The sequence below is a fragment of the Toxotes jaculatrix genome, chromosome 17, assembly GCF_017976425.1.
Source record: "Toxotes jaculatrix isolate fToxJac2 chromosome 17, fToxJac2.pri, whole genome shotgun sequence".
In the NCBI taxonomy this organism is placed as follows: Eukaryota; Metazoa; Chordata; class Actinopteri; family Toxotidae; genus Toxotes; species Toxotes jaculatrix.
This window is the reverse complement of record NC_054410.1, coordinates 16014867-16039684: the sequence shown is the minus strand read 5'-3', so window position 1 is coordinate 16039684 and position 24818 is coordinate 16014867. Positions and strand designations below refer to the sequence as shown.

The following is a 24818-nucleotide window of genomic DNA, read 5'->3' as shown; positions in this document are numbered from 1 at the left end:
AAATCAGCCATGTATCAGCATATAGGTGCACACATGCATGCACACGGCGTTGTGGAAGTCAATAGAGATGCATGGAAGGGAAGGACCAATTTCAAGCCTCCTGTCACACCTTGTAATCAGCTGCCTCACTAGACTGACTACCTTTGATTAATTGGTCCGTTGCATTCCAATTTGCGCTTATTACACTGGAGATTTCTTTTTTTGTCTGTGTGTGTTTGTGGTGCAGTGCTTACTACGCTCAGTTGACGACGTTGTTTACCATCAGGATACTGATTGTGATTCTTGTGCCTGCGAGTTACTTAATGATACATTTGGCTATAGAGCGCCACAGCAATTGGTTTAACACAAAGTTGTGCTGCCATTATGAGTTTAACCAATCGATTGCAGAAGTCAACTGAATCGGTCCCGGATAATTCCCGTGAGGCACCTTAAATTGAATTGATTTGGCATGCGTGCATTAGTTTTGCTGAGGCGATAGAGCAATGTCCATCTCCATATTCAAAACTGCAGCATCCATTTTGCTAATGCTGCACCTAATCTCCACTAGTTTAGGACCTGAAAGGCTTGATGGGGATTTGTTGGCTGGCAGGTCATCAGCAGGTTCTCACGCATACACATGAACACACACACTTCTATAGGATACCAGGCGATCCCAGTAAACAGATGGAAGGACATGGGAAGTAATCTGGCGGGGTCTGGTTGCACCACATGGCACCAGTCCACTGTAGCAAAGTCACACACTTGGATCCAGATGATCATACCAGGATGTACTGAAGGCCTCTATCACCATCCCTGCTTCAACGCTGCACCGAAACAATTAGTTAATTAATTGAGTGACAAAAAAATTATTGGTAAATATTTTGATAATTTAATTTTGTGGTTAAAAATTCACTAGTTTCTCAAATGGGCGAATTTGCTGTTTTTCTCAATCTCCCATGAAAGAAAACTGAATACATTTGGGTATTTGAATATGTCAACATGGGATTCAGTATTTTTCACCATCGTTTGACATTTTATAGACCAAACTATAAACTGCTGCCATTAAATATGATTAGTTTGTTTTTTTTAGGCAAAAATGTCAAAATTGTATTACTTTCAGTTTCTCAGATGCAAATATATGTTGGCTTTAGGTTTTCTATAATGATAAACTGAATGTCTTTGGCTTTTGGACTATTGGCTGGAAAATTGCTTCCAGGCTGATCAATAACAACTACACAGTCCTAGTATTATGTTTTGTAATGTTGTGGACCCTAATGGAACAGTATCTGTCTTATTTATTGTGCATAGGCAGGGCTTGGCCTTGCTGGTGGATTACTGTCGTGCTACATTACTGTTAAATTCCATTATACCATAAATACTGTGACATTGATTTTACCCCATAAATAGATGTTGTATGTTTGACATATTGTAAAGTAGCCGGTCATGTTTTGTATTATACCAAAGGTTAAACAGTAGGCAGACATATTAAGCCTCTTTGCTTTTTTTTCCCCAGACTAGACATTTGAGTAAGAGCATTTAAAGGATCTTATGAAGAACTGACAGCCAGACCTGATTCACCTGATTTGAGTTGTCATGTTTATTAGGCTTCTCTGTATTAGAAGAACACATATACATTAGTAGACTCGACCTTCCTTTCTTACTTACTCAGTGGATGAGAGGAGTGTGAGAGGTGTTTAACACTTTTTATAAAAATGTGTGACTAAGAGAAAGTTGAATTATGCAGTTTCGATTCTCCTCTCTTATTACGGGTCCCAGACTTCAAAAAGATGTGAGAGATGCCGACGGATATTAGGCTCTATCATCTTCTTCAAACATGATTCTGTCTTCCTCCGAGCTACAACCATCCCCTCCCTAAACTTTACAGAATCTCCTTTAGCTGACTGGTGTGTGTGTGTGTGTCTGTCTGTCTGTGGGATGGGAGTTGGGGGGGATAATTTGGGGAAGTGTGTGTGTGTGTGCGCGCGAGTGCATATGTGTGTGTGTGTTATGACTAAGCCCATCAGCCACCATCTGGTCTTGAACAGGCTAATAATCTGAGCTTACTGCTGTCAGTGCAGCTAGCCCGCTCTTGTCAGTCCACTCCACTGTAAACAAGTTGGAAAGGCAGATAAAAACCTAAAAGGAAGGAGCGACGGAGGGACCAACAGGGACCCGGATCCAACATGATCCAGATCTGGCTAGAATGACCACAAAGGGCCTGCCTGGTGCAGCCATAGCAGTGGCCATACCAATCGTAGGCCCAGCGGTGAACGATGAAGCTCCTCGGCCGTGCCTCCACCTCACCACTTTCATCGAGCTCTTTATGTGGGACCAGTCGCCTGCCCAGGCCCTTTGCTCCCTCTTGGCCATGTGCTGGTTCTGGCCTTCCGGCTGTGAGGACGAGGAGAAAGATTTGTTCCTGGGATCCGCGCTGCTCAGTTTGGGACGGCTCCTCAAAGACAAACTGGCCTGCCTTGCCCAGGATTTGGCCTCCTGCTTGTCCTGCCACAGAGAAGCCAAAGGGGACAAACAACTGGTAACTATGGACTGTGGGAGGTTTTAACTGAGGAAGCTGATGCTATGAATCGTCACACTTAAGATGCAAAGTTTCACACAACCTTCTAGTTTTATAGTCAGATTATTCATACATGGAGCATTGTAGCATTCATTTTACAGGTCACAAGAATTACAGTATCATATGCTCTATATGAATTGTTTGCTACATTTTTAGCCATGCTAGTGATGTGGCAGGGTCAGTCAGACGGATAATTCACCACTATGGTCCAGACTGAAATATACAATGAAATATATTAAAAAAAAGGATTGCCAAGAAATTCGGTACAGATACCCATGGTGCCCAGAGGACTGAGCCTAACCCCCTTGATGATCCACTGAATTTTCTTCTATCACTTTTGTTCTGGAGAATTTAAATTTCTCCAGTACATTGGTGTCCATCCAAATACCTGCAAAACTAATGACAATCCCATCAGCCTCATTGTGAAGGTGTTAGCATGCTGATTTTAGCATTTAGTCATTCATAGTACAGCTGTTTGCGTGGCTTTTACTCTTGTCCTGCACTTGTTTGTCCCTCTCTACACAGCTCTGTCCTAGTGATCTTTAATTCAACTGTTCTCTCGTAAGGTTTATAGTCTAGGCAGATGGAAGCAGGTCAAAAGGTCACAGTGTTACTTTTCTCTCTCTCTCTCTCTCTCTCTCTCTCTCTCTCTCTCTCTCTCTCTCTCTCTCTCTCTCTCTCTCTCTCTCTCCTGCCGTTACTGCCACCCATGATGTTATCTCAGCACTATGGGCCCTATTGGAATTAATTATATTGGTTTGACTAGCAGTTACTGGCTTTATGGGCGCGTATTCGCGCTCAAGTGGTCACCTTGTGTGCTCAGTGGCTGTATTATCTGTTAGTATCGTGTCATCTCTGGCAGTTGTATGGTGTGGTTAGTTTCAGGTTGCATCATTTTGCTTCACAACCACCCAGACTGAGTGTTTTCTATGTCAGGAAGGGGCATGGGGGCAACACGGGGACAGCCATTAGCTGTCCCAAAGGCTTGTTTGTCATCAAGCTATGTTTAACATTGGCAACAAGCATTTCCACTTAACCTTTCATTTACTTTCAGGCATCCTGGTGGAGTAAGAATAGCATATAGTGCTAGCCTTACTTTGCCTTTGTACTTGCAGTCATGCAGTGGAGTGGATCTGAATAGCCTAGGGGACTCAGTAGAATGGGTGCTTTAATCTGAAGCTGGCTTCATTATTAAAACACACTCCTCTCCCAAAGTCCTCCGAGACTTTGTGGAATAATATTTGTTTAGGATGAATAATAAAAAGCGTAAATGGGCTTGAGTGGAGCGAGACGGGACCAGCCCTCCCTCCCGTCTTCCTCTCTCCTCCCCTCTACTCTTCTTGATTTATGAGCGTGTGTCTTCTTTTATTGGGCATTGAAAAGAAGATGGCATTGTGGCACTATAGCCCACTAACATAGCAAATGAATCACTGGCCTGCCCACCGGCCACCGGGCCTCCTTTCTCTCTCTCACACTCTCTTTCCCTCATTTTCTCTCTCTCATAGTGTCATGACATGGCTGTTTCCTGTGAGGGATGGGTAAAGCCAGCCCCAGGGACATGCCTGTATTTCATCCCCCTCTTCTTTATCCTCTCCCTCCCCGTGTTTGTTTGTTTATTTCTGCTAAGATGTGGCCTCTTCGCTGGTAAAGCACAAGGCTTCTCCTTTGATTTGAGCAGCATTTCATCTGCAAAGCAGACTGAGCTCTGAACATAATGACTCCATCGGAGCGTTAAAGGGAGATGGAGACATTGTTTAGTGTTTATCTTTCAACCTCCTACTCTGACAGAGCTGAGCTGTGTGTGCATGTGTTTTTTATCCCTGCAAGTGTTTATTCCCAACACTATGCCCAAAACAAGTATTGGAGTATGACTCAAATGAGAGAATAATATTTGGTGTCATGCTTTATGAGCTTAGTAAGTCCTCAGCTATTGTGAATATGCCCCCAAAAAGGCCTAAAGTCCTGCTTGGTAAGGCCTCGACGTGATTGAAATAAAGTTTGTGTTGGATCTTCTAGCAGTGCCACAAATCCCTGTTCTGACTGTGGACCAAATTTTGACAGTTGTGTTCACTTCATCCAGCATGGTGTGTGCCAGGTGTGTGCATGTGTAAAAGTTGGTGGGGTTTGAAATTCTCTTTTTTTCATTGTGCAGCCTATTTTATTTGAAGCATACAGAAAAATCCTGACTCAGGGGCTCCCTGATGGCCAGGGGTTAAGACACTGACCATGACCTCCAATGGCCCTGCTTCGCGTCTGGTCGGGACTTCTCTTGTGACTCCAGTTTCCTCCCTTCGTTTCTCGGCTTCTATCTCCAGTGTCTCCCCAGTAAAGTGCTCCAAAATACTTTAAAAAAGATTGTCATCTGGGATACTGTCAAGTAGTGGTGTCTTCTTACAGGATACCAGATGAGAAAGTACCTGAGCCAGTCTTACCTCTCTTTTTATTAAGTGGCTACCCTCACAAGGATTAAGCTCTTAAAATCTGGTTATAATAAAGCAAGTTTGCAAAACAAGTTCAGTATCATGGACAGAGTCTTCATCTGTTTATTTATTCCATGTGAAAGCACACTGTGCAATGTGCGATACATGTCACGTTTTATTCTTGTGCGAGTCCATAGTTAACATTCCTGCCCTGTTATACCCCCACCGGCTCAGAGCCTCCCATTTTTGAGTCAGCCATTTCTCTGTGTGTGGAGGTAACAAGCCAGAACAGTCTACATTGTACTGCTGCTATTGAGAGACTGGACACTGATACAGCCCCCAGCCTCTCCTTTCAGCTCTCTGGAAATCACAACAGAGAGGTCACATGTAGCCGAAAAGGAGGGGAAGAACCAGAGGAAGAGGAAGGAGAAATATCTGGAGGCAAACGGGCAGAGGGAAGTAGAATGGATGGCAGGGTGTTGAGGTAGAGACATAGGCCAACCAGCACTGATGCAAAGGGACAGATACTGAACGAGGACAAATGCGAGAGGAAGAATTCCCCCTCTATTTGCACAGACCAAGTGGCCAGACTGTCCACCACTGATTGATACGCAAAACAAGCCGGCGGCAAGCACTTTTTCTCTGCCTACGCCCACAGAACGGCAGGACACAGGATCAATGGCTCAATCCCCATCACAGCCCACACTGCCCCAGAAGTAGAGGCGAACTCAAGACTGAGGCTTCTGACTACAGGCCTAACAGAGAGACAGGCAGCTGCAAATTAGATATAGAGAACAGGAAACGAGGAGGAGGAGGAGGGTGAGAAAAGTGGAAGAGAAAATTGACTGACCATCAGAGGTGGACGGCGCGAGAAGATCTCCAAGGCAGTCAAGCCAATTTCTCCGTACTGTCGCGGATATTTTCTCTAGTTTGGTCAAATACCGTTTCTGGAGCCGCCATGCCAGCGTCCAGGGGAGGCAGACTGCGTAGGAAGGGCTGCTCGCTGGCCCGGAGGACTCAGCGGCAGGCCACAGCAGCATGGAGGCTGCTTTACAGACTGCTCTTCATGGTGAGCAGAGGACCGAGAGAGCAAGTAAATATTTAGAAAGACTGACACGGTTTATGCTGTGATAGTTGATGCAGTTTATGAAGAGACCTCATTAAGAGAGGCAGTAGAAAGTCATCAGTACCAAACTGGGTTTAAGAATCACTGTTCCGTATAGTGAGTAAGTTCAGTAAGGGCTTTCTGGACTGAGTAGATGTGGTTTAAACTCAGAGAGACCAGAGAGCTGGTGCAGGTTTATCTTAATTTATGTCATGGAAATTTCTTCAGTCAGTTTGGAATGAAAATGTGAGTGGATTTATAAAACTAAGGATTTTTAGATGGCATGAGGGGTACGGCATTTTGGAATGAAACCTTTCACTTCGTCCTAGTGGATCAAACAAACAAACATCATGTACATGTGTATGACAGTTGACTTAAAATGAAAGAAATCATGCTGGATGCTGTCAGGAAACCGTGCCGGTGGAGACAAAATGACTCAATAGCCTCTCTGTTCATTTTATTTATTTATTTATTTTTACCGGCAAGGGTTGACAAAGACTGCTTTTCTAAATTGACTAAAGGGCATGAGCAGCGAGTAGAGGTAGAAACATGATGCAGAGCTGACAGCTGTCAGCGAGAACACCTGAATAGGAATCCACAGCAGCGCTGTCGAATCCACTTGTCTTTTCTGGCGCTCCCAGGCTTTTCTCCCGCCTCTGCTGGCTCCTGTCCTCGGTTCTTAATTGGTTATTTGGACTAGCTGTCAGGCTGTGTTGGTAGGATTGTTGTGAGGCAATTGCAAATCCTGAGTCATGACAGTGTGTAGCCCCCCCCCCCTTCCTCTTTCCTTCTCTCTTTCTTTCTGCCCACCTCTTCTCGTCACGCTCCAATGCAGGTATCTGCCATTTAGTAGCTGATGAAAATCTTATTTACTTAGGAAGCTGTGTGAGGGGTGAAGGTGTTTTTCCCTGTTCGCATGTCCCCAAGCAGCCAATCAAGCAAATACTGTGTTCCTTATCCGCCCCCCAACTCTGTGGGCTCCTCCATCATCTCATTTGTGAGTGTACGATGTGAACATGAGCCCATATCCTTCCAGTGTGTGGGTGTGATGAGAATTAACTCAGCACTTGAGAGGTGATGTGTGTTCGCAGGCGCACACACATTTTTTAAAAGACCTGGGCTGGCCTCCCCTTTCTAGGCGCCTGTAGCTGAAATAAACAGCAGATATGACTGTTATCTGTCTCCACAAGGATGCTCTCCCCATGTCTGGAGCTACCAGTGGCCTATTTGATGATTATGTCGCTCTGATATCCTTCAACCTCTGTGTTTCCTTCAGGCAATCTCCCCCGTCTGCCTGTCTGGCGCAATATGTATTTTCCCAGACCGTGTATCAGCGAATGAAGGCTGACCGGCGCTGTGTGCGGCACCATCATGAGTGTGTGGAGCAGATTTTCTGATCTTTAGTGTTTGTGTGTGTTACATTGAAGATATTTTTTTGTGAATGACATGTATGCTACATTCATCTTTTCATGCAAAGTCAGAATAAATGTTGGGAAAAAATGTTATAGCGTTCCCCATCAGTTTAGACCCTGAAGTATATGATTGTAGGCAAAAAATATACTGTATTCTGACTGGAGAAAGTTTCACTTTTATACTAGATGAACCTTAAACTCTGTTATTAATGTGTAATAAGGTATTTTTAATCAACAGTGCAGCCTTTTTAGCAGCCTATTCTTAATCTTGTTTTGATTGTTAGTGGAGCATAAGGTTTATTATCGACTCCAGTGCGCTTACATACACAGGTATGCCTGTTCGCACTGTATGAGAGTGTCTCGCTCTCCACTCTGAACGTTGCTCTCTCTACCACTGCACAGGGAGACATTAAGTCCCCCTCATAATTATCAGCCCACATTCAAAGAGATCCAGAGTGGAGCGCTGCTGTGGGTGGTGGATCACTTGAAAGAAGCTTAGCTCAGACGTACATAGAGGACAGGGAGAGGAATTTCCCCCTCCTGTCTCGTCTTTCTCTTTTCTCCGTCTTTTGGTCTGTCACGCTCACACAGTCTATATTGTAGAATTGGGGGGTGGGGGGGGGGGGGGGGGGTGCGCCTCTGGAGTGACCGTGCTATAATGAGCTAGCTGATGAGTCGCAGGCTTATTAATGGAAGCCTTGATTGTCTGTGGGCTCCATGGGAGTGGATGGGTGGTAGCTCGCATCAGCATCAGAGCTGAGTGACTCAGAGAAGCTTCCAGCGCTGCTCAGGATGTGTGCATGAGTTTGCATCGGTGCTTGCAGTGTCACAACGAACGGCTTATCAATCCATGTGTCTTACTGTACAGTCTTGCAGTATGTGAGCTGCACTTGGATGCTTGCTCGTGTAATATTTTCAATACCAGCACAAGTTCATTGGAACCTGCTATTATTGGCACCTCTCAGCCTCTGCTGATTCTAGTAACTGGCTACATATTGAAATGCTACATCATTCCATTTACTTGCAATAAGGAGGTAGGAAGTCATAACTGATGGCTTGCACACTCTTGCCACTGTAGTCTAGCAAAGTGTGGTGGAGGTGATGACGTGATCTGCATGAGTAGCTTGTCAGGTAAGACATTAGGTTGGATTTTGATTGAGTGTACATACATTTGTCATAGTGCCTGAAAAGCACATACAGTGGAGTGGCAACCATGGTGTAATGTAGAGAGAGGGGGGAGGTTTTTCCCCAGCGCTTCTTTTTTATGTCCCAGGGAATAGAACAGAGAGGCTGATAATGGTTCATTTTCTGCCACAGTTGCTCACAGTCTACAAAATCTTACCCGCCACAGGCAAGACTTCTCGGTATGGTGCCTACAGCTGATGTTAATTTCCTTACCCCAGGCAAAACAGTCCAAAAGTAATTCAGATTATCCGTTTCCATTGAATACCTTTGTAAGTGGCATGATGCTGAATTCGTCATGTGGTTCCATCTATCAAAGAAATACAGAGCGGGCAGGAAGAAATTATATATTTTGTGAATGAGCAGAGGTGTTACCAACTAAACCCCGCCTCCACTCCCTCTAATACAAACTACCACAAACTAATACATGACCACTTTGGATGTCTTGGCACATCAGATTTTCTGGAACTGATGTGACACAAAGCTGCATAACTGTCCATTATGGATTTGGAAGAACAATGTAATATGCTATAATACTATCTGCTGGGATATCCAGTCAGTCTTTCAGATGTACTGAAAAGTCTTTGATGCAAAGCCAATTAGCATAGAGTGCATAACTAAATCTCCATAACGCCCTTAGTATACCCAGGGGAATGACTGTCCATGTACAGTGAAGAACTATTTACATCATTATTTCATACAACTGTGGAGCTGAAATCATTAGTGGTGAATGGTTAAATGAGGGAGGTAAAAGACTTTTTCATTTAAATGCATATTAGAGAATATGTTTGTGGGCACATGCATCACTGTGTGTGCGTGCATGCAAAGCAGTTTCTTACAAGTGTTATCCTCATTTCATCCAGCTGGCAGTTATAATCCCTGAGCCGCCTAACCTAAATACAACCTCCTTCTCTCTGTTGCCCCCTACAGAGCGTGGACACAGTGTGCACACTCTACCAGTCCTTCCAGGAAGGGACGGGCTCAGGCGCTGGGGGTCTGATGGAGGACACCAAGGAACCTCGGGTACGGCAGGGAGGGGAGTTGGGGTCAGGTCCCACGGGAGAGGCCACCTTGCTCAGACCTTGCCCCAAGCACATGAGTGCCACTGAGAGGTTACGAAAGGTCATCCAGGAGCTGGTGGACACAGAGAAGTCCTATGTGAAGGTGAGACTGCAAAGCTTGGACGGCTGTCGTATTAAAATGTCTTCTCAGAAGCCAGCATGAAAAATTCATAAAGCCATCCTCAGACTTTCTAAAGATTTTATTTACTCCTTGGTAATAACTTTTTTTTTTTTTAACAAGACAAGGAAGTAAATATGTAGCAGGAGCCAATATCTGGCTGCCTTATTTAGCATAAACACTGGGAATAGGGGGAAACAGCTAGCCTGGCTCTGTTAAAGATAAAAAAAATCTGCCTACCAGCACTTCTGAAGCTCATTAGTTAACTTGTTATAGCTAAATGGCTGCTGGCTCCAGGTACATATTCATCATACAAATTTGTGGTGGTATAAATATTCTCATCTAGGTCTCGACAAGAAAGTGAATAAGTAAATTTCACAAATGCCACATTATTCGTTTAATATGAGATAATGTGTTCAGTAGTAAAATGGGACATAAAGAAAAAGAGATGGACTGAAAGAGATTCTGTTTCCTGTGTCACAGTTAGATCTCGTCCTTCCCTCCTCCTCCTGTCAAGCCTTATTCATCTTCCTCCCACCCAATCATTTTGCTGCCCTCGTGTTTTCCAATACGACCTTTTCCTCCCCGACGCACATTAAAGAGCTGCATTCGTGATCTTCTTGTGTATGCAACACTTGAGATGGCTTGCATTTTCTCCCCTTTCTTCTTCATCTCCTTATTTTTCATTAAGTCCCTTTCCCCGTGTGCCCCTCTTCTTCAACCTGCAGTTGATTTGTAACCGAGGGAGGGGATTGTCTTCTCATTGTGCCTATTCGCCCGTATCTGTGCACCACTGGTGCCCAAGGTAGCCAGAGGAGGGGGACGAGGCAGAGGAGGAGGAGGAGGAAGCTCATAAATCAACCTAATGAGAATATCCCCACTGATACCAAGACAAGCTACAGCCACATTAAAGGGCTGGGGGTGAGGCAGAGGGGGGGAATGGAGGAATGAGATGAGGGATTGTGGGATGGAGGTAGATGGAAGTTGTAAAGGGAGAAATAAGGCGTGATCTGATGATGAAAGGGATGTTAAATGACAGGCAGGTTAAGGAATAGTGTTTACTCTCTTTGTTTGATTCCTTGTCACTAACCTTCTTTTGGATTTTTTGGTGTAGGACCTGGCCTGTTTGTTTGAGCTCTATCTGAAACCCCTGCAGAAGGAAACCTTCCTCACACAGGATGAGGTAAGTGGTGAGTGTGAGTGTGTGTGTATATGAAGAATGGAACATGTAGAAAGAGGTATAGTGCCCAGAGGCGTGTCCTGGGAGATGTTGAGGCTGTGTAGGATGTCAAATTCATTGAGTGTTTATTACCCAGAGGTGGTAGTGATGAACTCTTGTAGGCCATATCTCCCTCATTACCACTGTGATGGGCTGGAAGACAAATTAGCATTCCCCTACAGTGACCTTCTAGTGTCCCAGAGGGACACACCAATAAAGGCCAGCTTAGGGGGAAGCTTGCCCTTTAAGCATTCACCTAAGATTCACATGCCACCGTATAGCTGTCCGCTGACATCAGTGCACCTTTTCCATTAAGAAAGTGAGATTTTTCTCCATCTAAAAACACCATTAACTGTCACTGTGTGTTCCTGTGACAACATACAGAGGAGCTGCAGCATTCTAATGACCTTAGTGTTTCCAGTTTCCAGTCCAGTGTGTAGCACTGTGCCAGACGTGACCTCAAATGCAGGACGTCTCTCCCAAGACACACTAGTCGATAGGCCACTGAGCACTGGGGCAAATTAAAAGGCCATTATGGGACAGCGGGACGTGTCCAGACACAAAATGGACAAGGGCATGTTAGCCCCTGAACGCCTTTTAATGAAGGGAAGTGTTGACCCTGGGTATGTGTGGTGCAGAGGGTGTATAAAACTGTAGAAGTTTGTTCAGGTGTGCGCTGTATTTCTAGCAGGGCTATAGCTTGTCCCTAAGTGCCTTTGTCAGAGATGGAGCCATCAGAGTGGAGGTTTTATAACACCCCAGGGTGCCCGTCGGACGGATTGTTATGAATTACAAGCTATCCTGGCTCTTTTTATTTTTTCTTATAGCTGCACATTGCTTCACTTTCTCCTTTCTCCCCCTCCCTCTACTTTTTCTGGTATTTTCCTCTCATACATCTTTATCCATCACCTTCCCACAATTCCAAACTACCTTCTGTCTATCCATTATCCTCGCTCCTCTACTCCTGCTCTCTTCCTCAGATGGAGAGTCTGTTTGGCAGCTTGCCAGAGATGCTGGACTTCCAGAGGGTCTTCCTACAGACGCTGGAGGAGAGGATTGCCTCCTCCCCTGACTTCAGCACCTTGGAGACCCCCTCACAGTTCAAGGTGAGATACTCACCCAGTAACATATCATATTATTGATTAAACGTCCAAAAATTCAGAGGAGATTCTGTCAGTATGAATATACAGAACAACTTTATTCTGAAACCAGGTGACTTTAGCCTCTATATTCCAAAGAAATGTGTGATCTTTGAGATCTTGAGGTTTATAAATAATTGAGGTGGTGTCAGCATCGCTGGCTGATTTATAGGCTTGACATGACAAAGTGTGAGGTCTATTGATCGAGGCGGTGGTTCACTGCTTGGATGGTGAGCTGCTGAAAGCTAGTGTACTCAAGAGGTTAGGCAAGAGGAAGAGGACAGAGGGGGCGTTTGAATAATCTCCCGAGAGAGGGAGGGTCACGACTTCACATGTTCACACTCTTTCATCCCCTCTCTGGCTTTGTGTAGCACCACTCTATCTCCATCTGTGTGCAACACTCTCTCTCTGTCTTTGTTTTTCACTCACAACCTCTCTGTTTACAGAAGCTGCTGTTTTCTCTTGGGGGTTCGTTCCTCTACTATGCTGACCACTTCAAGCTCTACAGCGGCTTCTGTGCCAACCACATCAAGGTCCAGAAGGTCCTGGAAAGAGGTACTACACACACCTAAACACGTGAAGAATACATGATGGCCTAAATACACTCCTGGTGCACAAACTGAAAGTGAGAACTTGCATATAATAAATACAACTGACGGCATGTACTAATTTAAAGTGTGCCACACTCCTGCTAAAATCAGCTTCATTGCACATACGTTACATCAGAGACATCTCTTGGCAATCACTGTTGAAGGTTTCGTCCTCTCTTTTGGTGAACAAATCAAGTCTCAGAGTTAGATGGTGGATGAAAGTGATGCCTTTCTAATTTACTGCAAACCTCATTCCATCGCTAACATCATATACACACACACACAGTCAAAATATTAGCTTTGCAAAGTACAGATTCCTCGCCTTTCATATTGTGATCTATAGTTTCAAAACATTCAAAGCTACTACCTGTTTTACAATCAGTGGAGTTTAAACAAATACATGCATTTATTTATACGCAGACTTTGGATAACCTTGTCCGCTAACGGCAGATATGCGACCGTGACAACCTGAGAGCCCTAATAATTCCTTGCGTTTCCCTCAGCGTGTGACAGAGTAGAAATTTTAAAGTTGATTTACGGCCGCTAAGACGCCAGCCTTTCTGCCACTATTTGGGATCGCTGCCCAGCACGGCACAGAGAGAGATGTAAGAAGATTGGCTTCTTTGCTGACATGGGGGGATGGGGAGGGCAAATTACCCCCCCCCCCCACCGTGTTCTGCTTAAATCTGCCCCATTACCAGAATTGCGTGGGATATTCCTCGAAGTAAGCAGCAGATGTTTAATAGGATTGGACTGGAGGAAAACAGTCAGAAAAGTCTCTGATGGGTCAGAATAATCTACAGTATGGTAAATGTGGTTATCAAAGCAACAGTGGTGCATGAAAGCATTTTCTGTACAGTTAAATATTTTTAAAAGTCGTGAAAATTGTGATGAATGATATATTATCCCACCAGTGGGCTATAAAAAGATCTACAGATGAAAACCTTTAGGTTCCTTTTAGAGATGAGCTGTTATCTGTGATCTAAATGGAAACAGAAGGGTAACCCCTGCTATCAAAGATCAAAGAACTCAAATCGGTTTTTGTTTTTTGTTTTCAAATTTAGGATTTATGTGGTGAAAAATTACTGACTGTCCTTTTCAAAATGCCCCTTAGGTCTTTGCATAATGATTATTCTTAAGTGCTTCAGTCTGTGGACAGCGCCAACTTGGCTCAAAATGGCTCCAAACAGTTGAGTGAAGGGAGAAGATGCCAGACTGAAAGCACCAGTATTCACAGGGCTTATACACCCTGTTCTTTAACCAAAGCTTTAAATGTTATAATTGGTGCCGTGCACTATTATTAGAACAACATGTAGCACAGTAATTGCACGGCACAGATAAGAACAGCCAAGAATAACAAGCAGATAGTTGCACAGTGCACACACCGAGTATATAAGTGGCTCAGCATGATACAGAGCACCCATCGCTGCCTGGTCACAACCAGCTGATCCAAGGACACCGAGGAGAAATCTGTGGGTGCTTGTCAACCCTTTAAGTAATTATATGCCCGTCTCTGCCATCTTCATCACTCCCCTCCCCTTCCCATCATGCCAAGGGCCCTGGGTTGCCTTAGTTTCTGTGTTTATTTGTCGACTCGTTAATTGCCTGCCAATTACTCAGGGAGGTGTCGATGCAGCTGCCTGTCTGAGGCTGGGAGTGCTATAATTAATACTTTAATGGCCCCCCTCACTAAGCGTTGTGGAAGCACACTGTTGAGGGAAAATGTCATCACCTTTACAGAAGGTTTGTCCTGTATTATACCTGCCGTTTCACACATGCTGCTGGCTTCGGTGTAAACTCAGCAGTCCCACTTTCACCAGTTGTAAATAAAACTGCTTTTCTAAGTTATGTTAGATTTTTTTTTTTTCACTTTTTCTGTGTGAAAACACCTCATCTTCAATTTATTAAGACACTCAGTGGTTATGCACTGAGTAGAGTGGATTCATTAGCAGATGTTTACGCTTAAATACTGCAGTTGGCATGGTAGGTTAAGGAGAAGTATACACTACCCCCTGCTGGAGACATGTTCTTGCACCATGATTCTGCACTGGGCTTCATAGGACTAATAATATACAAGCCAAAAAGTTTTCTGTCAGGTCTGAGTTTGACTAACAGTATAGCTGCACGTCTCTCTATGTTTACTGGAGACCATTAGGAAACGTAAACACCAAAAACAAAGATGCAAACAAATAGCTAAAAGATCCACACTAATACAATGTGTTTGTTATTTCAGCTAAGACAGATCAGGCCTTCAAGGAATTCCTGGATGCGAGGAACCCCACCAAGCAGCACTCATCCACCCTGGAGTCCTACCTGATTAAACCGGTGCAGAGGGTGCTCAAGTACCCCCTGCTGCTCAGGGAGCTGGTCTCTCTCACTGATGCTGACAGCGAGGAGCACTACCACCTCACTGGTAGGGAGAGGAATAGCTATATATTTACATACAAGTACATTTGCAGACATTCATGCACATCCGCACATGGGTAAGATGAGCTAAAAATATATAAATATTCACACTTGTCAGTCCAGTGTCATGTGTTATGCTGTCATGCATGTGAACATTAAGTGACAGATCTTGGCACATGAGAGCTGGAATTTACATACACAATGGTGCACAAACACACACACTGGGCAAATAAAATCTGCTACTGTAATGCAAAGCATCAACATACATTGTCAAGAACTGATGCCTGTTAACACCTCTGATTTGTTCTTGGCCCCGCAGAGGCTCTGAAAGCCATGGAGAAGGTGGCCAGCCACATCAATGAGATGCAGAAAATCTACGAGGATTACGGCTCGGTGTTTGATCAGCTAGTTGCCGAGCAGACTGGCCATGACAAGGAGGTAGGTACACATTTTAGAATCGGATTAGTAATCGCAAAGCACACACATCATGGCAGCACATCTGCTACAATGGCTTCTCATAGAAGATTAAGTGAAATACTTAATAGTTATCACAATAAGTTTAAACTACTTCAACAGAGCAAACTATCAGTACATCAGAGTGGAGTTGTTTAGCTTCTTATGTTGTTTACGCCGTCTTCTGTGCATTGCCTCCAGGGACTGAATACATTTACAAATTGATGGAATATTTAGTTGGTAGGCACTGCAGTATAAATATTCAAAGTGAATGCTAAATAATGTTGTCTAGGGTACTGCTTTCAGTGTATTTAAACAGCTCTTAGATAAAGACCAGATAAAGGTTTGCTTTAAAATCAGAGTTCATCCTATGTTCAAACACTAGTTTGAATGGAACTCCATTCACAGACACTGATACTTGGTATGTATCTCACACAGCAGTGAAAAGCCAAAAGTCTGGTTTGTTATTCCTCTGCCTCTAGTCTCATCCAAACCATCCCCTGTGTGTGTGTGTGTGTGTGTGTGTGTGTGTGTGTGTGTGTGTGTGTGTGTGTGTGTGTGTGTGTGTGTGTGTGTGTGTGTGTGTGTGTGTGTGTGTGTGTGTGTGTGTGTGTGTGTGTGTCTCTCAGGTCACAGAGATCTCAATGGGAGAATTTCTCATGCATTCCTCAGTGGTCTGGCTCAACCCGCATCCATCATTGGGTCGCATGAGAAAAGACCCAGAAATGACCGTGTTTGGTGAGTCTGCACACTGTTCCGGCCGCTTTTGCTGTTGCATTCTGGGAAACACGAATTTCCCTTCACACCTTGCCAGAATTAAGGTTTTGGCAACAAGTATTGTGACTCATGTTACCATCTCACTCCACATACGGTTTCATCTCAGCACAAATGACAAAATAGAGGACAGTTTTAATTCACCCATGGGTGTTTGAAGTTACAGTGTTTAATCAGTACGAGGCAGGTATATTGGCTTGGGTTGTACACCCACACAAAATCATCTGCAGTAGCACTCAAACATATCGCAGTGAATTTCAATATCCGTAGCTGTATCGCTGATACATGCTTTAAGGCTTCAAGCTGGCATGTAAAATGCTTCTGTGGGTTGCACTCCTTCAGTCGTGTTGCCCCAAGAGGCATTCGCAGTCAGAACTAAGACACTGATGTGTTCTCTCTCAACAGTGTTCAAGAAAGCGGTTATATTGGTCTACAGGGAAAACAACAAGCTGAAAAAGAAGATGGTAAGTATTGTGTCTGCCGCACTCATTTACTCTCACGTGCCATAAATATTGTCTTTGGTGTGAAACGCAGCATCTTTCTCTTTTCTTCTATGTGGCATTTTTCGACATGATGACCAGGCCAACCCTCGTTCAGCACTTTCTCACGGAGATTCAGACCCCTTTAAGTTCCGTTGGCTCATCCCGCTCTCTGCACTGCAGGTCAGATTGGGAAATACTGCAGGTAAGAGGCCCACTAAATCACTCACAAAGTACATCCACTAAATCTTTTTTGTTCTTTCTCCTTCTCCATATTTCCCCACATCCTCTTTGCCACACACACAAACACCTCTTCTGGCATTTCCATTCAGCTCCCTCCCTCCTTATCTCCCTCTGAAACCATAAACCATATTTGGACTATGTGATTAAAAGCCTCTCCTTTATTTCCTCACTCTCCCAGGAACAGGCACAGAAAGCAGCTGCATCTGGGAGCTGATTCACTCCAGGTCTGAAGTGAAAGGGAGACCGGAAACTGTCTTCCAGCTGTGTAGCAGGTCAGAGATTAAACTTTCAGGTGGAATCTGTGATGATTAATTCTGGTATGCATTCATGGATTCCATAGTCTTTTTTTTTTTCTTTTACCCATTACACATACCAGATAATTAAGGTTTATCACAACTTTGGTCTATTTTTTTTTTAGTTTAATTTTGTCCAACATTTTCTTGCTTATGATAACATAATATTCATCAAAGTAATAGCTGTGATCTGGGAGCGCAGTGACATCGTTAAAATGAAATCCCACAGGGCAAGAAACCAACATCTGCAACAACAGACAGTTTGGGTAATAATTTGAACCTCTCCCCTTCTTTTTTCTTCAACATAAGTTAGACTACCCTCTGCTTTTCCCAACAAGCAGTCGGATGATCAGACAGGTTCTGTCTTCTTTTTAGTCTTTAGTCAGTCTTCTCTTTATGTTCCCAGACTTCTATTCTGCTCTTACTGATGGAAAGGATGGGAGAAGCCACAAAATAAAAGACCCAAGTTGTGATAAATTGGAATAATCTTTTAACCTTTTTCCAATCCTATGGAAAATGTATTCCTTCCCAAAGTTCCGCCCTCATTAAAGTAAACCAATATTAAAATGGCTTGTTGCTGATCCAGCTTAAGAGAAACAGTCAAGTCTTTTATCAAATATCTTTTATTTTTTCAGTCCAACGGAAGCATAATGAATGCCTTAAAAAAAAAAAAAAAAAAAAAAACAGGAGCACATTTTGGAAAATACACAATTTCTCTTTTTTGCTGACAACACCACTCATGTCTGTCTGTCTATAAATGTCAAGCTACACACAGCAGCCAGTTATTTTAGCATGAATACAGGAAATGGGGAAACAGCTAGCCTGGCTCTGTCTGAAGGTAATAAAACAAAAAGCTGGTTTCCCAGTTTCCAGTTGTTAAGTTAAGCTAAGCTAATTAACACTAGAGTGGTATCCATCTGCATGTCGTCGTCTCACTTTCTACAAGTATTCCTGTAAAGATGCTTGTTAAAACAGAAAGTGTCAAATATGCGCTAGAAAATACGAATTGTCTCCTATGCATGTAGTTTTTTTTTTTTTTTTTTTTAACATGTAATCCAATAATCAAATATTATAAAGCCAATTTTATTTTCACATCAAGGTCCCCAAATGTTATAGCTGTCTGTATTTTTTTTCTCCCATAAACGCAGTGTTTACCATTATTATTTTAGCATTTAATGGTGCAAACTGTCTACATGTGGATGCTGGTGAGAGTGAAGCCTGTGACCAAATTGGTAATTCTCATTACACACTGTGAAATTGGGATCACTCCTAATGAATTAAATCACCCACGACACTGGGGACACAATGGAGCTCTCTCACCAATCCTCTTATCTATATTTAGCTACTGAAATCAAGTTTAATATACCATACCCTGTGCTCATGTTACTATGGTACCTCTGCCGTGTCCTCCTCAGTGTGCCAGAGAGCAAGGTCAGCATCATCAAGGTGATCCGCTCCATCCTCAGGGAGAACGTGAGGAGGAACATGAGGAGCGAGGGCACGCTGGAGAGGAACTATAAGGAGCGCCTGGCCCCCCTGCACAGCACCCTGCCCTCCTCCGCCAGGCTAGGTGAGTGCTGAGAAACATTCTTATGAAAAATATTTCTAACAATTAAAGATCTATGAAACACTTGGCACTTGTTGCAAGTCCAGGACACTGCTTCCTGGGAAAGAATAAAAATAAAAAATAGAAAAAAGCGCATGCCCTCACAGGGCATAGCAATTCTTGCTGACTGGTAGTTGCCCTTTAAAAAGAATCAACTGCTTAACAATAAGTGTGCATTTACTTTACAGATGATCATATCTTACTTTCTAGGCCACAAAAATTCTAGAGGGGCTTATGGTGCAAGTGCTTTGCTCAGATAACTGTGGCATTTCTAACCTGTCTCCACCTTCCATACTAGGTTCCTCCAGGGCTTCCTGGCTGTGTAAGAAGCCACTTGGAGATTTCTCTACCCCGGCAGGGAATGCCAAGCTGGGGCCAGACTCAGACGAGGGAAGCCTGAGCAGTGGAACCTGCAGTTTATCTGGAGCTCCTCCACCCTGCACCTCCTCTGACTCGCATATCCTCCCTGTGCAGCAGAACTGGTCTCAGACGCCTGAGTCTAATTTGCAGCCTCGCTCCACCTCTGTCAAAGAGTCAGATATTTTAAGTGATGAGGATGATGACGGCTTTAGTGAGGGGGGAACAAGGAGGGACAGTGGAGACAGCAGCTCCCCAACAAGCGCCATTGAGGCTCAGTTCCTCCAACTTAAACTCTCAGAGGACACTGTGTCAAAATGTGCACTGGCACCATGTGTTCAACCCGAGGGAGTCGGAGACACTCCAGAGACGCAACCAAAACTGATGCGAGGACACTTCAGTGCTCTTAAGAGGAAACCCAACAGTTTTAGAAGGAGTCAGGGTGCACTGTTGAACATGAAGGAGAACAGCAGGTCGTTGGACAGCCAGACTGATGCAGCATCATCATCCGGGGTGGTGGACCTCAACGTGCTGCTGGAGAGAGAGTTCAGTGTTCAAAGTCTGACGTCTGTTGTCAATGAAGACTGTTTCTATGACCCTGCTGAGAGCTGTGCCACTGACTCTGGAAATGCCACATCCTCCTAGGGGGTAGGGTGGACAGGACTATACTGTGCCTGGGCCACAGGTTAGAGGTCATGAAGGTCAAAGAGGATGACCCAAGCCCGTACGTCACGATAGGGAAAACCCCTGTCACTCACTGCAGTCTTCACAGTCACTGGAGGGTGGCTGTGAAGCCTGGTGCCTCAATTTGGAAGTCGGTTTAGTAAGCCACACGCCTGCCTGCTAAAGGTTAAGTATGAAAACCTATCAGCTGACGGGCCCAGTTTTTTTCCCTCTTCAGAGAGTGAAGCTTGGTGATTTTTGTCCCAGTGATGATGACTGCAATGAATCTGCCAAGCACTGATGCGTACCCATGAATCTCCTCGGCCCCCCGGGCTTTGCCTCCTTCCCCACAAACCGCCTGAATGACTGATTCCATGCAAGTTTCCCCTGGAGCTCATTCTGATTGGCAGTTTTTATTCCGTTTTTGACCTTTTCGGTGAGGAACTGGGGAGGAGAATGTCCTTGGTCTGTCAGGTGAGTCAGTCAGTTTCGAAAGTTGAATATATTTCCATGGAACGCTGAGATAGAATAAGTTTTTCAGGCAGCCACATTGGCACTTTGGGATGGTTTTGGCACAGCAGGTTTTCACATGGGTTCAGGGTTGGTGAAGTATTCGTCAGACTTTGGTTTTACAGAACCAAAGGCTGTAGGTCACAACTTACTATTTACTACAAATTGTTTTTTTCATCAAAAATTAAATGAAAGGAGGCGCTGAGTGATAGCTATCACAGACTAATAAGAGCCCCACAAAGAGCTGTCGTGGTCAAGTCAGACTCCAAAATAAGAGGACATTGGCTTAAATGAACAGGAAGTAGACTGACCTTCGCAACTAAGCCTTTTTTTGCGGTATTTTGTGCACTAAAGTACACTGTTTGCCTATATATTTGAAATATTTTTTATTTGTACAGGTTTTAATGTTATTAATGCTGTTTTTATTTATTAATAGGTTTGATTATGTAAATCTTAGGAAGGTAACTTTTTGGGTGAAGGCTTTAACAGATGGCTACAGATTGATCTACTCTTAAATAAAAAAAAAATACATAATACAGTTTGATGTTAATTAACTCCATTTTAAATGTAGCCTTCTGGATTCTGGCTGTCTTTCACTGAAGATTGTAATTTCCATTGTATGCATTTGAATGTACAATTTTTTTTTCCAGATATGGCTGCTTAACTGAATGATTTAAACTGCAATAATGTTTAAAACCCAATGTTTCTTTTTTATGTTTATATGTTTCCTATATATATATATATATATATATATATATATATATATATATATATATATATAATCTTTTCTATCTTTCACACATTTATGTATTCTCTCATACATACTTGACACTGTACAGAGAAACAAGGCAGGAATTTGCAATGAATGCAGTCGATATTTTTTTAAAACATTGTTTGCCGTTGCAAGTACACATTGAGGTACTATAAAAAAAAAAAAAGGCAAACCACTACTACATTCTTTACCTTCTCAGCTCAACTTTAACATGCCTTGAATGCTAGGATACCAATGAATGTGAATGCCCCATTATTCCATTCTTATGGAATTGTTTTATAAATAAAACTTTTATCTGTGAATGACGTCTGGAGAACAGTGCTTTCAACTTTCCCCCTCAAAGTCTGTCTCTTCGATTTTTCCATATCCCTTCTTTTCTATTGACAGCTAAAGCAGAGCTGGGAAGTAAGTGTCTTTATCAGGCTCAGTCCCAGGACTAGACCTGCCACCTTGTCCCTGATTAACTGTCATAAGAAACACACAGTTCTATATCTTGGTATTGGAAGGAAAAGTATATCCTCAATAGAATACATAATTATCTGACAGAAGTGGGCCACAGTTACACGAAGAATGACTTAGAAAAAAGCTTTACTGCAGTGCTTGGATTTTGTTTGCAGTTAACCATGCTACATGTTGGGGGTTTTTTTTATTGGCTGAGCATATTTAGCAACTATACAAAGACAATCTGTTTTTCTATTCTTAATTCTCTTTTATATTATTTAGACAGCAGACTGACAACACTCTAAGAATCAATTAAAGGATTTTTTAAAAGTCTCATTCATTTTCCCTCTTAGATAGAAGATGGAGAATGAGATATTTCTTATTTCAAATGTTACAGTCATAGTTAAAAACACTGAAAACTTAGATTTGAGATTTGAACCTCGTATGCAATGTGTCCTAGCAGAGACAGAGGTTCAGTTCATTGACATTTCTGTGTTTTGGGTGAAATAATTCTTTAAGAGACTTTTTACAGACTGCTTCTAACCCCACCTCCTGTTCAGAGTTATGCACCCATGCAGGCCATGATTAGTGACAGAAGCTTCAGAGTAAAACAACACATCTCTGATCATGTTCACGTTACACACAACAGAAGTCCGATACCTGACACCTTATCTGACATAAGGATGTAGTTTGAACTCACCTGTAGATGCAAGACTGGACTGGACTGGTATCAGGACACACTCGATTCTCCTTACGAGTCTGGTGGAAGTGGTAGTTAGAGGTCCTCTTCAGGGTTTTATCTAAAAGATAAGATACACCTTTATTAGTCCAACAGTGGGGAAACTGCATCCGTCACAGCAGCAAAGAGACAGATTCAGGTACCCAGAATATACAAAAAATCAAAAATATAAAAGACTCAAGATTTACCGTAGAAAATAAATATTATAAACAAAATGACAATATAAACAGTGTGAGCAGTATATACAATATTGAACCACTGTACACAGCATGGGTACAGTCTAGACAGTATAGAGAGTGTAGGCAGTTAGAGTAAAGTTCTATTTAGTTGTAAATTAATTGCAACACATTATACAAAAGACACAAACATTACCTCAGCATTGCACAACATAACATTCCTTCTTCTGCACAGGTGTATCTCATCAGTGACTGATTACCTTCCCCTCCCATTCGTGATGTCAGTTCTCACCAAGGGGGGAGTTTTAGGTTTATATGCTCATTTGAGGATACACTCATAGCACCCCCTGCTGGGAGGGTCCTATGACCTTTTTTATGACATTTTGAGGTCATACTAAAGTATGACTTTTTTGGCCGATTTTGATGCCTTACTATACTATAACCATTTTTATGACATTTTGACGCCCCAAAAAAATCTGACTTTTTTTGGCAGATTTTGACGCCTTACTATACTATGACGTTTTTTATGACATTTTGAGGTCAAAAAAAATGTTGACTTTTTTTGGCCGAAAAAAAAACGCCTTCCTATACTATGACGTTTTATGACATTTTGAGGTCAAAAAGAAATGTTGACTTTTTTTGGCCGATTTTGACGCCTTACTATACTATGACGTTTTTTATGACATTTTGAGGTCAAAAAAAATGTTGACTTTTTTTGCCGGAAAAAAACGCCTTACTATACTACGACGTTTTTTATGACATTTTGAGGTCAAAAAAATTTTTGACTTTTTTTTATCTGATTTTGACGCCTTACTATACTATGACGTTTTTTATGACATTTTGAGGTCCAAAAAAATATGACTTTTTTTTATCCGATTTTGACGCCTTACTATACTATGACGTTTTTTATGACATTTTGAGGTCAAAATAAATTTTGACTTTTTTTGGCCGATTTTGAAGCCTTACTATACTATGACGTTTTTTATGACATTTTGAGGTCAAAAAATTTTTTGACTTTTTTTGGCCGATTTTGAAGCCTTACTATACTATGACGTTTTTTATGACATTTTGAGATCAAAAAAAATGTTGACTTTTTTTGGCCGAAAAAAACGCCTTACTATACTATGACGTTTTTTATGATATTTTGAGGTAAAAAAAATTTTTGACTTTTTTTGGCCGAAAAAAACGCCTTACTATACTATGACGTTTTTTATGACATTTTGAGGTCAAAAAAAATGTTGACTTTTTTTGGCCGATTTTGAAGCCTTACTATATTATGACGTTTTTTATGACATTTTGAGGTCAAAAAAAAATTTGACTTTTTTTGGCCGATTTTGAAGCCTTACTATACTATGACGTTTTGTATGACATTTTGAGGTCCAAAAAAATATGACTTTTTTTTATCCGATTTTGACGCCTTACTATACTATGACGTTTTTTATGACATTTTGAGGTAAAAAAAAATGTTGACTTTTTTTGGCAGATTTTGACGCATTACTATACTATGACGCTTTTTATGACATTTTGAGGCCAAACAATTTTTTGACTTTTTTGCCCGAAAAAACTCCTTACTATACTCTGACGTTTTTTATGACATTTTGAGGTCAAAAAAAATTTTGACTTTTTTTGGCCGATTTTGAAACCTTACTATACTATGACGTTTTTATGACATTTTGAGATCAAAAAAAATGTTGACTTTTTTTGGCCGAAAAAAACGCCTTACTATACTATGACGTTTTTTATGACATTTTGAGGTCAAAAAATTTTTTGACTTTTTTTGGCCGAAAAAAACGCCTTACTATACTATGACGTTTTTTATGACATTTTGAGGTAAAAAAAAATTTTGACTTTTTTTGGCCGAAAAAAACGCCTTACTATACTGTAACGTTTTTTATGACATTTTGAGGTCAAAAAAAATGTTGACTTTTTTTGGCCGAAAAAAACGCCTTACTATACTATGACGTTTTTTATGACATTTTGAGATAAAAAAAAATGTTGACTTTTTTTGTCCGATTTTGAAGCCTTACTATACTATGACGTTTTTTATGACATTTTGAGGTCAAAATAAATGTTGACTTTTTTTGGCCGATTTTGAAGCCTTACTAT

At 42.3% G+C, this 24818-nt stretch overlaps 1 protein-coding gene across 2 annotated transcripts in view; it reads left to right on the top strand.

The window, feature by feature from the left end:
* The window catches only part of tiam2a (TIAM Rac1 associated GEF 2a), a 68682-nt gene extending 47360 nt beyond the window's left edge, over positions 1-21322 (top strand). For both annotated transcript variants that reach the window (XM_041059925.1, XM_041059926.1), the window contains exons 16-27: positions 9604-9837; positions 10967-11035; positions 12052-12177; positions 12657-12765; positions 15034-15213; positions 15526-15644; positions 16289-16397; positions 16839-16897; positions 17015-17117; positions 17334-17427; positions 18864-19018; positions 19353-21322. In XM_041059925.1, coding sequence (XP_040915859.1) covers positions 9604-9837; positions 10967-11035; positions 12052-12177; positions 12657-12765; positions 15034-15213; positions 15526-15644; positions 16289-16397; positions 16839-16897; positions 17015-17117; positions 17334-17427; positions 18864-19018; positions 19353-20056 — 2061 coding nt within the window. In that variant the 3' untranslated portion in view covers positions 20057-21322. The remainder of the gene's footprint in view (positions 1-9603; positions 9838-10966; positions 11036-12051; positions 12178-12656; positions 12766-15033; positions 15214-15525; positions 15645-16288; positions 16398-16838; positions 16898-17014; positions 17118-17333; positions 17428-18863; positions 19019-19352) is intronic.
* Positions 21323-24818: the final 3496 nt, after the last annotated feature.